The sequence below is a fragment of the Dendroctonus ponderosae genome, unplaced genomic scaffold, assembly GCF_020466585.1.
Source record: "Dendroctonus ponderosae isolate FM_Combo_2020 unplaced genomic scaffold, Dpon_F_20191213v2 Dpon_F_20191213_1, whole genome shotgun sequence".
NCBI classification, from domain to species: Eukaryota; Metazoa; Arthropoda; class Insecta; order Coleoptera; family Curculionidae; genus Dendroctonus; species Dendroctonus ponderosae.
The window spans coordinates 5,322,895-5,334,812 of record NW_026017110.1 but is presented as its reverse complement, the minus strand read 5'-3'; the positions used below and the strand labels follow the sequence as shown (position 1 = coordinate 5,334,812).

The following is an 11,918-nucleotide window of genomic DNA, read 5'->3' as shown; positions in this document are numbered from 1 at the left end:
GTAAACCACTTAATAAGTCCCTTGTCAACCTTTTCATGTGCAGATAATTTTAACTTCCTACATCTAACATTTGTTTTGTCATACGCTGATAAAATGTTTTCTCTGTTTTTCCATATTGTTGCAACAGTAGACTTTCCAAGTGCTAATTCCTTACAAATGTCACTCTGCTTTACTCCACTTTTTATTTTGTTAATAATCTCGTACTTTTCATTTAGTGAAAAAGCTTTGCGTTTTTGTTTTTCCATTCTAAAACGATTTACATACATAACGCGGCAAAAAACAACAAGTCACTGCCTGTCTCTCGCTCTCACTAATATAAACAACTCCGCACGATTGGTGTTGCTGAGCGTGGAAGTTCGTTATAAACGGAAAGTGAATATACAACTAACCTAAAAAGTTATCGTTATATCCGGAGGTTCGTTATAACTATTAAAAAATATGTTGGTCTTTATGGACGACGTTTCAATTAAAGGAAAAAAGTTCGTTTCAAGCGAAAGTTCACTATAACCGGGTTCATTATAAGCGGACTTTACTGTATATATATGCTGTCAGAATTTTAATTCTACTACTGATATGATTAAAGATTTTACATCAAACATAATGTATCAATAAAGAAATACTGATAGTAAAGTCACATCGATTGACTTAGAGTATGAACAAGAAGAAACTGAAATGTTAGACCTACTTCGAGAATTTGATGTTCCTTGCATTAGTATAAGTGAAAATTACTGGATTAAAAAAAAATATTTGTCCCATTAATATATTTTAGACACACAACATATATAATTTCAATTCAATATGTTAGAAAATCTAAAGTTCTTGTTTAATTTAAACCGTTCCGCTTTGATTTTATTGCTTTACCCGCGTTTGAATTTACTTGGCGCCAAAACCGGCGATTCTTGTCCGGTAGTTGGCGACATCGCCATTTCTCAGTGCAGTCACCCTGACTATAAAGAGAATAGGAGTGTGGTTATTACCAAGTGTAGATGGCAGCACAGATCACAGAGGTTACCTCTGTGATCTGTGGATGGCAGTTGTGAAGGTTGTCAGCTGTGGTTGTCAGTTTTTATTTTGGGGAATATTTCATATAAATCCTTAATAACAATTAAGAAGAATGAACATTGTGAACAATATAATTCGAGCCGTTTGCTGGCCGCGAACTCTGCCCTTAGCTGTTGGACAGAGTTTGGCCCAGAGTACCAGCCATATTAAACCAATCGTTAATGTTACTAGTTTATTACTTAATCGTTTTGCTGCCTTGTCGGTGCAAGGTAAGACAACGGCTTTTTACTTAACACCTATTTGCTTGCCCATGTGTTATTACAATGGTTTCGGCTCAGCAGTAGGTAGCTGTATGTTTGGAAACACTTGTTTCAACGCATTGTTGGAATCTTAAAAGTTAAAAGTTCGAGAATCTTACGGATTGAAAGTATGAATAGCAAGCACGTATAATTTTTCATAGTTTGTTCCCATTGAACTGTCGCGGTAGACCTGAGAAGGTTATTCCCTCGGGTCACCCCTTTTTAAAACCTGCATCTGGTGGCGATTGTATAACCGCTTGCCTTATTGGAACCTTCCAGCTTGCGGTTCGTTTAGGCCGATTATTACTTCTTATTTATTGCCAGAATTCGTTTTGCTTATTTGGTTGTTCAGGGATTCACAAAAAAGGGATAAATTGAGTTCCAAATTCCTATTAAATGAACAAAACAGGCTCCATTTTTATTTGGGGATATAAAAGGAGTAACGTATGGTTTATACTAGGGCTCGGAATCAAACTCGAATATTCGACTATTCGAATAAATCACTAAACGAGTATTCAAATTTCAGTTTTTTTTAAATTCCGAGCACTAGTTTATACCACTGCAAACATTGGCCTTTTATTAGATAATACAGATAAGTTGAGTCACATTTTTGATTAGGTACCTCTAATAAATTTCACATCGTTTAATTGCCTACTACGTTCTTGAAAATGCGACCACCTGTGGTCGGACCTATTTTGTCTAAAGCAGCAACTCGACAGAACGTTTACTTACCCTATAGATTATCAGAAAAATTCCTAAATAGGCAGGTGTTCCAACGAAGGTCCATTAATGAAAGGGCTCTGGCATTAACAATTACAAGTCTTGGCACTATTAAAGTGCACTATTACGACCAATTCGATTTTTTTTTGTAAATTTCTAGAGCGCGGCATGGCCTCATTGGCGCAAATGCACAGATCGGGCCCCCATGTGAAGCCGAGAAATCCAAAACGAGTGCTGGATGGAAGGCCATTCATGAAGGGGGTCGTCCTGAAAACGTTAATAAAAAAACCAAAGAAACCAAACTCGGCCAACAGGAAATGCGTTTTGGTGCGGCTATCCAATGGAAAGGAAATGGTCGCTTATATTCCTGGTATCGGGCACAATCTCCAGGAGCACAATATCGTGTTGTGCAGGGTGGGACGTCTACAGGATTGTCCTGGAGTAAAATTGAAATGCGTGCGAGGGAAATACGACCTAGGACATGTTATCAAGCAAACGAAATAGGCGCTGTAATTTTTTTGGGATAATAAAAAGTAAACCAGAATTAGATGTTTCAATAACTCGGCAAGTTCGAGTCCAACAAAACCATTCGAATTCGAATGTTTTTGGGGCATAATTAGGCACCAGCGTGACCGGACGTAGGCTCAAAAGCATTTTCTCAAAAGAAGGTAGAAGCAGCTTTATTTAACGGTTAATGCACAATATGCTACCAGCTTATTTTGTTGGCACAACGGGGTTTTGTCGTAGAACTTCTTAGTCTTGCATTAGAAAGTGCAACTAACTGCGAAAGAGAAAAATGTATCAATTGTGCAAAATGTCATGGTATAACTCTAATATTGCTTTTCTTTGGGCAATAAAGTAGAAAGGGTTTTTTAATGGTTTCGCAAAGAAATGAACAATGGGGTTCTTTCAGACAAAAAGCGTTATCGGCTTCTTTTGTCTACCGTAAAACGGTCAGATGTACGTCAACCCTTCGCCATTTCCCGTTATTGTATTTCCTCTTGCAACCTGCCTAGACAGGTGGGGAAGTTTTCAACTCCCATATAATACTGGCATTCCGTTTTTTGAGTTTAGTCGTATTGGCCTCGAGAGTACTACTGCTACCTACTCTATCATAGCTTCAAGCTTCAACTTACATTTCGGTTAACATCAGGACCTCTCCAGAGAATCCAACAGTTTTGTGGGTGTTGAGTTGTAGTGCAATAATCAATTAGTGCAATTAAAGGTAAGTGCACCTTTGAACAGTTTCGATATTTAAAAGTGATTTTTCAATATTAAATTTTTTTTTATAATATTTTGAAATCAATTTTGTTTATTTATCTGGTAAGCGATGCTTTTTTACGTGCTTGCATTAGATTCATCGGTCAGTATTGAAGACATCCTCAGAATTCTAAAAGAATAAAAGAGAAACCGGTGCCAAAGTAAAATCAAATTTAAGCATTGCATTCATAGTCTTTGCGCAAAAAAATATGTCTGTTTGCCACTTAACAATGTTAAACGTTAACTGCAAATATGCGCCGCGTAAACGTGTACGCTTTCACGCAAATTGTCTTCACAAAACCCTAATACTTAACTTACCGTGTAGAAATATTTTTTTCGCAAAAACTACGAATTCTACAAGATTTTACAAAGAGCACAAAAGTGTGCAAAAATGATTAGTGCATCAACCAAAAAAAAATAGTTGATTTCATCTACAAAATAAAAAGTTCTGGTAGTTTTTGTACTACGATACTAAAGAATTCACCACTTGTCCAAAACGGCTGAACTCGATTGTTTCATAAAAATATGAGTCTTACATATGAACAATTTGACAGCGAGTTTCACGAAAATACATCGTACCATTTTCCCGATATTTAAAAAAAGATTCATTTTTTGAAGAACCTTGACCATCAATAGCAGAGGAGCCAGACATTTTTTGTTAATAAAACGTAGATCGATAATCTTCTTTTGATGCAAAAAATATCGCAGTATCCTTTTAATCATGTGCTTACCGGACACCCTGTTTAACAAGCAGCTTTGGTATCCTACACAAACAGTAATTTTTCTTTATTTTCCTGACTGTGTGTAATTGTTATTGCATGTTTATTTCCTGGGTATCAGTCAAAATGTGAAATAAAAATGTTCATATCGTTTATTTCATATAACGTTTCGGCGAGACAACAGCGCCATCATCAGATTTAAAATACAAACACCAATTTACATGTACAACATATAAATTACACATTTATATGTTGTACAAAAACTGTAATTTACAAACCAAACCTTTCAAGTTAGGGAAACAAATTATCATAAAAGAAGAATCCAAGAAACGATACAAATAAAAAAACATGCAAAAGCAGTAAATTTCAGATTACATACCGACAACCTTAGCAACATTTACCAAACCCTAATCAAGCCATAAGTATAGAACACCCAGTACACTAGTGAAAAACTATTTTCGATTATCTCAATACATGCATACCATTCTCGCAAATGTAGGCAATAATTCAAACCAATGTGAGGTTTCAAGACAGCCAAGCGTAAAGAGAATCTAATATGTCCCAATTATGGGGTAAGTTTTCAAATGTTTTGCTCTCCCAGACAATTTTTTTCCTTAAGAACTAATAAATATTTTAACGCTTTGTAAATTACAGTTTTTGTACAACACATTTTAATTGCAAATTGGTGTTTGTATTTTAAATCTGATGATGGCGCTCTTGTCTCGCCGAAACGTTATATGAAATAAACGATATGAACATTATCATTTCACATTTTGACTGAAACCCGGGAAAGAAAAAATATAATAGTAATTTTTTCTGCCAGGAACAAGATGTCGATAGTATTATTAGACTGATCGACCTGCAAATACTTGAAACCTCTAAGGAATGCGTATTTGTTTGGCAAGAAAAAGCAAAATTTCCTTACCTATTTTAAATTCCAATAAGGTTTAATTTTTCGATTTCTTGACTGATGAATAAATGAAGCACATGTTTTTCTAATTGCAAAGTGTAAAATCAATTATAATCGGTTAGAATCGGATCAAATTGAGACTTATGTTTCAGGAACAGTTTCCATTAAGCCCGAACCAATGGATAAGAATAAGGAGTACGAAGAGAAACGGTCAAAAAACAACGAAGCAGCAAAGAAGTCAAGAGAAAATCGTAAAAATCGCGAGGACGAAAAGGCTCACAGCGTTGCGCGAAATTTGAAAATACTGAACCAGTTAAACGAGGAATTAAAAAAGAATTCCTTACGTGACCAATCTACTTCAAAATATATGAAAAATGACAAGTATTCATCATATGCAGGAAATGATAAAAATGCCAAATATAATAAATAATCTGGAATTTTGAAAGTAAGCGTTTTTTAATTTTAAGTGATCAATTAAATTATGCAAAAAAAGTAATCACTTTTTCTGAGATTTTATTTTTCTCGACCCAATGCTTGCTTACAAAGTGTTGTTAAATCTAGGATATTGAAGAAGAGAATACCGGAAGAGACCTGCCTGTGCTTTCTTCCCATTTGGTCCATTATGTCTCGCCCGTATTCCGTTTTTTTTACATCCTATAATTTACAATCTGTTACTATAACATTTAGTAAATGGTTTGGCTTTAAAATTGTCATGAGAAGTTAAGTCCAATGACTTAGCCTCTATAAATCGTTTCTTATAACAATATACATTATAATGGAATATTTCATTTTCTTATAAAATTCTATACGTTCAGGACCTTTTTTTGCATTAGATTTTATTTGGACATGTCCTTAGTTGGTTTACTTTTATAAACTGGCAAAGTACAATTATTTGTTTTATAAATTACTGATGAAAAACGCAATCTCTTTTTTGTTTAGCAAGTTTTGGCAGTTCTCTCTTATTTGACCTAAGTTCCAACCAAAGCAGTACGTTGTTAATAATAATCAATTAAATTTTACCAAAAACATATCTTTCTTTCCGCTCGCCATTGCCTTCTCACTTATTAGATCATTGACCAACGCGTACGGTATTTTTCAGATTGTCTGAACCACTGTAGTCAATTCGCTAAAGTAGTAGCGATTCTGCCAAAGTAGTAGCGATTCTGCAAAATGCCTTACGAGTTGGTCAGTTTGCAGAATGCCTAGATATTTTGCATATTGCCGGTAACATATTCAAGTTAGTCACATTTTCAATGATTCAGCCTGCACATGAAAACAATGAAACCGTTTGCCTTCATGTTGAATTCCCCAACAAATCCTAAAGGAAAATCTATCAAGTCTATTTGAAGACAAAAACGCGCTCGTCACGGTGAAACTGAGACAAAAGAATTGAAGAAAATGCTGAATTAATTTGCGAGAAATCGGATTAACGAGTCAATATCTGTAATGGGCTTTAAAGGCTCCAAAACAATGATGATTCTGCCGAAGATGACTTTGCGCGAAATATTTTAATAAGCGAAACTGTACTTGACACGTATACAAGTAATGAAGCTTCGTTCCAATAAACAATCAGCAAACGATATTGCAATCTGTAATTGACGGCTCATCCTGTATGGTAAATACCTACTTATTAGAAACACGCAATTTCTTACACGATTATTGATTAAAAAGTAGCAAGTATTTCCTTAGATAATCTAGTTTAATGTCATTAGCGGGTTGCGACATGAAAAAATGCATTTAATTTCCTTGAATTATACGTATTTTATGCAATAAACGCGATGCACGCAAATTTTCCGGCAAATATTTTGACTGTCTCAATCAAACCGTTCAAACCAAATCATAACGAAATTGTGCTATCGTGTATTTGCTGTTATTTGATTCATTAAATTTCAAGAAGTTTGTTGGTTTTTAATTTTTTTTAATGACATCACAGTTTTTGGCAGTATTTTAGCGCCGATCAAAGCTCTTATATAATGCACCGCTTATGTAGAAAAAATCTGATCTTAACCGTGTGTACATGTATTGTTTTTTTTTAGCCCGCTGACCCCAATCACATAGCAGCAAGAGGAAGCAAGAGAGGGCAGAAAAAATGGAAATTGTTTCTATCTATCTATTATTATTATTACTATTATTTTATACATATGTTTATGTATTTATTTTAATATATTGCCTTTCAAACTATCCAGCTTTCATAGTTATTGAAAAAATCGCAAAAATATGGTTTCAAAAGAACTGCAAATATCTCGGCACTCCAGTCGGTCGGCCGTCTTAAGCTCCATAAAAAAGTTGGTGCTGACTTTTCCGCTTGGATCGATAATAAGCGAGCAATTGACGATTTCCGAAAATTATGCAAAATTTTGGAAAACAATTTTCGAAATTGTCTCCAATTTTGTGATGTCAAGTTTCGGCAAATGTTGACATAGAAGGTGTTGTCATCACACTTGAAAAATTATTTTTCAATACAAAAAGTTGTATTTTTTTTACGAAAACGAAGCATCCTATCGGAAAAAGTTATTTTTTATAAAATCTCTGGCCCATCGAGCACTATCCAACGGTACTATTGTCAACTTTTCAGCTTTCATAGTTTTTGAGCAAATTTCGAAAATATGGTTTCCAAAATTTTGCATAATTTGCAAATATATCGGTAACCAAAATAGCGCATCTGCATTTAACCACTCCAGTCGGTCGGCCCTCTTAAGCTCCATAAAAAAGTTGGTACTCAATTTTTCGCTCCAATCAATAATAAGCGAGCAATTGACGATTTCCTAAAATTATGCAAAATTTTGGAAAAAAATTTCCGAAATTTTCCCCAATTTTGTGATGTCAAGTTTCGGCAAATGTTGACAAAGAAGGTGTTTAGTGATCTAAAGCAATCCATTACATTTGAAAAATTATTTTATTTTTATTTTTGGGAAGCATTTCAGTTGATCGGTACCACAATTTGCCGATTACATAGAGTTAAATGGAGTTTTTTCCTTTCACTTTGCCGAAACGATTTGACATGGGGTGGATTGGTATTTGTCTCAATACTAATTGGTGCAATTTCAACTTATTCTAATGTCATTTGACAATTTTATTCAATTTTGGAAATTTCGCCTCCATAAGAGCCCGTACAAACTGTGTCGTCTTCTCCCTGTAGCTCACAGAGAAAATTTTTTGAACCAACCCAAGCTGATTTGTCATGTAACTTTTCCATATCTAACCACATGCCAACGAATAGTAAGAAAAAAAATTTAAAATATTTTGTCAAATATTTTGGCGGTACACCCTTGCGATTTTTTAGAAATTTTACATTTTAATTTTTTTCACGAAAACGAAGCTTTCTATCGGAAAAAGTTATTCTTTATAAAATCTCGGGCCCGTCGCGCACTATCCAACGTTATCAACTTTTCAGCTTGCATAGTTTTTGAGCAAATCTCGAAAGTATGGTTTCCAAAAAACTGCAAATATCTCGGTAACCAAAAGAGCTCCACTGAATCTAATCCCTCCAGTCGGTCGGCCGTCTTAAGCTCCATAAAAAAGTTGGTGCTTACTTTTCCGCTTCGATCGATAATAAGCGAGCAATTGACGATTTCCTAAAATTATGCAAAATTTTGGGAAACATTTTTCGAAATTTTCCGCAATTTTGTGATGTCAAGTTTCGGCAAATGTTGACATAGAGGGTCTTTACTGATCTAAAGCAATCCATTACGCTTGAAAAATTATTTTTTCCCCAAACTGAAGTCCCACAGTTTTGGGAAAACTCAAACTTTTACAGTGTCAATCTAATCTATCTGTAGAAGATCGATAATGCATCAAAGCAAGTACCATTAGTGCTTTTCGCTTCTAAGCTATAAACATTGAATGTTTTGCTTTACATGAGCTCTTATGGGTGCGACATTTTAATTTTACTTTTTGAATGTCAAAAACGCCGAATAATGTCAAACTATTTGACAGTGTCTTTGTGTCTTCAAAACAATAGCTTAAAAAASATTTTCAAGTMGCTGTCTTGACTTATTTTTCGATCGACAATTTCGTTTACATGGGYTCTGATGGGAAAAAGGCAAAATTTTGACTTTAACCTTCAATTGAGRCACCTCAAATTTGTCCTAGGTTAATGAGGTTTCACGATCAGACAGCCCCATTATCTACAATCTGRTGTSAAAATTTTCAAAATTCCTTCATAATTGAYTCGAGCARAAATATCCGGCTGCGTCGTCTACACCGGTTAATGGGGAGTTCGCTMATTTTAATCAATATTACATTTAGAAAAGTGAAAGCCTTCATAGTCTGTTAATCAATATTGGTTTTAATTCAAAAGCAGTTCAAAACCAATATAGAACATTTATATCGAATAGGCCTAGAATTTTACGAATAGCTCGAAAACGCAGTTAAAAGTACGGCATTTCATTAAAAAAAGGTAAGTTTGGTCTGCCACTTGAATTTGAGACACCCTGTATGAATAGGTATTATCTTAAAATAATCTAGACGTTAGTATCTACAACTTTTGTATTTAACATTTCTCGCTAAATTTCAAATTAGATGCAAAAACGAGGTGGCCAAGTTCAACTAATACCCCTGTACATGACAAAAGGTGCAAGTTGAATGCATAAACATTATCTGTTAATAAATAAGTTAATTAGCCTACGCCATTGATTGCTCTCCAGTTTTTAGGGTTCCCGAACAGTTTTCAAGTTGAGCAAACCTCAAATCGATGTTAATATTACCCAATTAAGAGTTTCCTTCGCGGCGGTCTTGGCCATTGTTACTGTGTCCGACATGGTCATTATCTATTCATACGGTTCTGATTCAACTAATAAGTAGGTTTCCTCATTTCAATATTCCCGAATGACAACAAAGGCAAAATTCCACGCAAGTTTTTCAATTGTGGCCAATTAAAAACTCGGATGTAAAGATGTTTTGACCGGGGGTCAAAGAATGCTACTTCTTTCGGGGATATTAACCAGGGCTCCGAACTGTATAATTGTTTGTTATTATCATAGTTTGTATTGTACTCATTGTGATTGTGTTATCACTGCGAGGTTTAGCAGTCGATAAATCTTCAAAAAACGGACAGATCCTCGGCCTTGGAGCACCCTTGAAAACTAAAACGGTTTACCATTGCCATAACAGACTCAAGAGATATTTATTTTGAATTTGGACCGTGCATGATCAACGGTAAACACTATCTATCTATACCTGGTTTCTTGAGGGTGCGAGCGAGCGAGCGAGCGAGCAGCGAAGTACAACCAAATCGAACGAGTTCAACCTTCACCCAGCAATTGTTCTGTTGTAATTTCCTATGTCCCATAGATTCAAGACCTTGGTGCGGGGTTGGGGCTCATGTTCCTATATAAATCAACGATCGCATTCGAGCTGTCATCAGTTCAACCGCTTGAAGAAAAGTATTCGCTTCGGGGTCCTGTGATTTATAAATCGCTTTTCCAACATGGCAAATATTTCGGTGAGCTTTTTTAAAACACCTTAAGAACCATACTTGAACACTGTTTCAGTTTGTAGCCCTATTCGTCCTAGTCTTAGTGTTTTACGTGATAGCTGCACCAGCCGCTGATGTAGAAAGAGTGGAAGTGACGCAAACGGCTCAAGATGTTGAAGATGTGCAACCCTCCGAGACCAAAAAAGCGAAAAGAGGAATCTATGGAGGAGGTTTCGGGTATGGATTCGGGCATTATCCCTCATTTTACCCGTATGGTGAGTGCACATTATCGATAGGCACTTGATTGTCGTATAATTTGACATTGTTTCTTAGGTCACTACGGGTACGGCTATGCACATTATCCCTACTACTCCTTAGGATATGGACTTCACGGGTACGGTTACGGTGGACACTATTTATGGTAGATTTCTGCAAATTATCCCTAACGAATAACACGCAATATAAAAAAATATATATCAAATATGAATTTAGGACATCAGTGTTTTGCCCCATTTGTTTTCAGATTTGTACTAAATTTGCTTTGTATCTAATTAAATAATAAATTGCATGATTTCGATTTGAGCATTTTATTTCAATTACGGCCATTCCACCTCTGTGCTCAGTGAGATAACCATTCGGTCAAAGCGATTTGAATTTTGTATATAAATAGATGTAGATAATGAGATGATGGCGGGCTCAGATGCAAGTTAATTGAAGTCAATATGAGCGACTTAAAGATTGCGGTTGTGGGTGCCGGAGTGATCGGTGTAACAACCGCTTGCCAATTACAAAAGCGATTTCGAAATGCAAAAATCGACATTTTGGCCCATGAATTTTTCGAAGATACTACCAGCTACGTGGCCGCGGGTCTTTTCCGTCCTGGGACCAGCTTTTGCGGACCCTCTGAAGATATAACAAGGTAAACACTCGGCTCTAAAAAAGTGGCGCTCCCGATTTTTTTGTAAAGTTTAAAGTCTTCTAACTTTCATATCAGTCACGCGATTTTAGAATGTTTTGATGCACTTTTTAGCTTCATTCTTTGCCTATTGCTCAATGGTAAGAATTGTTGATTCGCCATTTTTCGTGACAATTAAATCAATTTCATGTGCTGGCTTCAAAGTGTGAAAGTTGTAGGTTGATACTTGCGTTATATTGGACAAACTTTTAAAGTAGAGGGTGCAATTGATTGCAAACGGGTATTTTTAGGTCAAAATTTACTAAGTGGGTAAAAATCAGGATACAGGGCGATTTGAATAAAATTTTCAGCACTTTCGGAATCAATTGTCTTCAGCAGAGGGTAAAAGTTTCAAGTTACTATGTGTTTTAGGTTGAAAGTTACGAATTTTTCAAGCAGCGGGTGCATTTGAGTGGAAGTTTCATTTTCAAGTTAATATTTAACACGTCACAAAAAACCTGTATATTGGAGGATTTTAATGACAATTTTAGCAATTTCAAACCCACGTATTGGTCTTAAAGTTTGAAAGTTGGTACTTGTGTTACATCGGAAGTTACAAACTTTTAAAGAAGAGGGTGTAATTGATTGCCAACGGATATTTTTAAGTTAACATTTACAAAGTCAATAAAATCCGCAT

At 35.5% G+C, this 11,918-nt stretch overlaps 3 protein-coding genes and 1 long non-coding RNA gene across 4 annotated transcripts in view; all 4 read left to right on the top strand.

The window, feature by feature from the left end:
* The first annotated feature begins 1,004 nt into the window (after positions 1 to 1,004).
* On the top strand, positions 1,005 to 2,565 carry LOC109535820 (40S ribosomal protein S12, mitochondrial). The gene is made up of 2 exons (XM_048670653.1): positions 1,005 to 1,271; positions 2,182 to 2,565. The coding sequence occupies exons 1-2, from the start codon at positions 1,115 to 1,117 to the stop codon at positions 2,523 to 2,525; spliced, it is 501 nt and encodes a 166-aa protein (XP_048526610.1). The 5' UTR covers positions 1,005 to 1,114; the 3' UTR covers positions 2,526 to 2,565.
* A 1,900-nt stretch (positions 2,566 to 4,465) lies between these two features.
* Positions 4,466 to 7,052, top strand: LOC109535821. The gene is made up of 3 exons (XR_007280229.1): positions 4,466 to 4,572; positions 5,063 to 5,355; positions 6,947 to 7,052. It is a non-coding gene; the product is annotated as an uncharacterized LOC109535821 (long non-coding RNA).
* A 2,945-nt stretch (positions 7,053 to 9,997) lies between these two features.
* Positions 9,998 to 10,863, top strand: LOC109537254 (heterogeneous nuclear ribonucleoprotein A/B). The gene is made up of 3 exons (XM_019903880.2): positions 9,998 to 10,353; positions 10,403 to 10,601; positions 10,660 to 10,863. Exons 1-3 carry the CDS (start codon positions 10,339 to 10,341, stop codon positions 10,749 to 10,751), a joined length of 306 nt encoding a protein of 101 aa, XP_019759439.1. The 5' UTR covers positions 9,998 to 10,338; the 3' UTR covers positions 10,752 to 10,863.
* A 146-nt stretch (positions 10,864 to 11,009) lies between these two features.
* The window catches only part of LOC109537255 (D-aspartate oxidase), a 4,122-nt gene continuing 3,213 nt past the window's right edge, over positions 11,010 to 11,918 (top strand). The window contains exon 1 of the mRNA XM_019903881.2: positions 11,010 to 11,245. Coding sequence (XP_019759440.1) covers positions 11,049 to 11,245 — 197 coding nt within the window. The 5' untranslated portion in view covers positions 11,010 to 11,048. The remainder of the gene's footprint in view (positions 11,246 to 11,918) is intronic.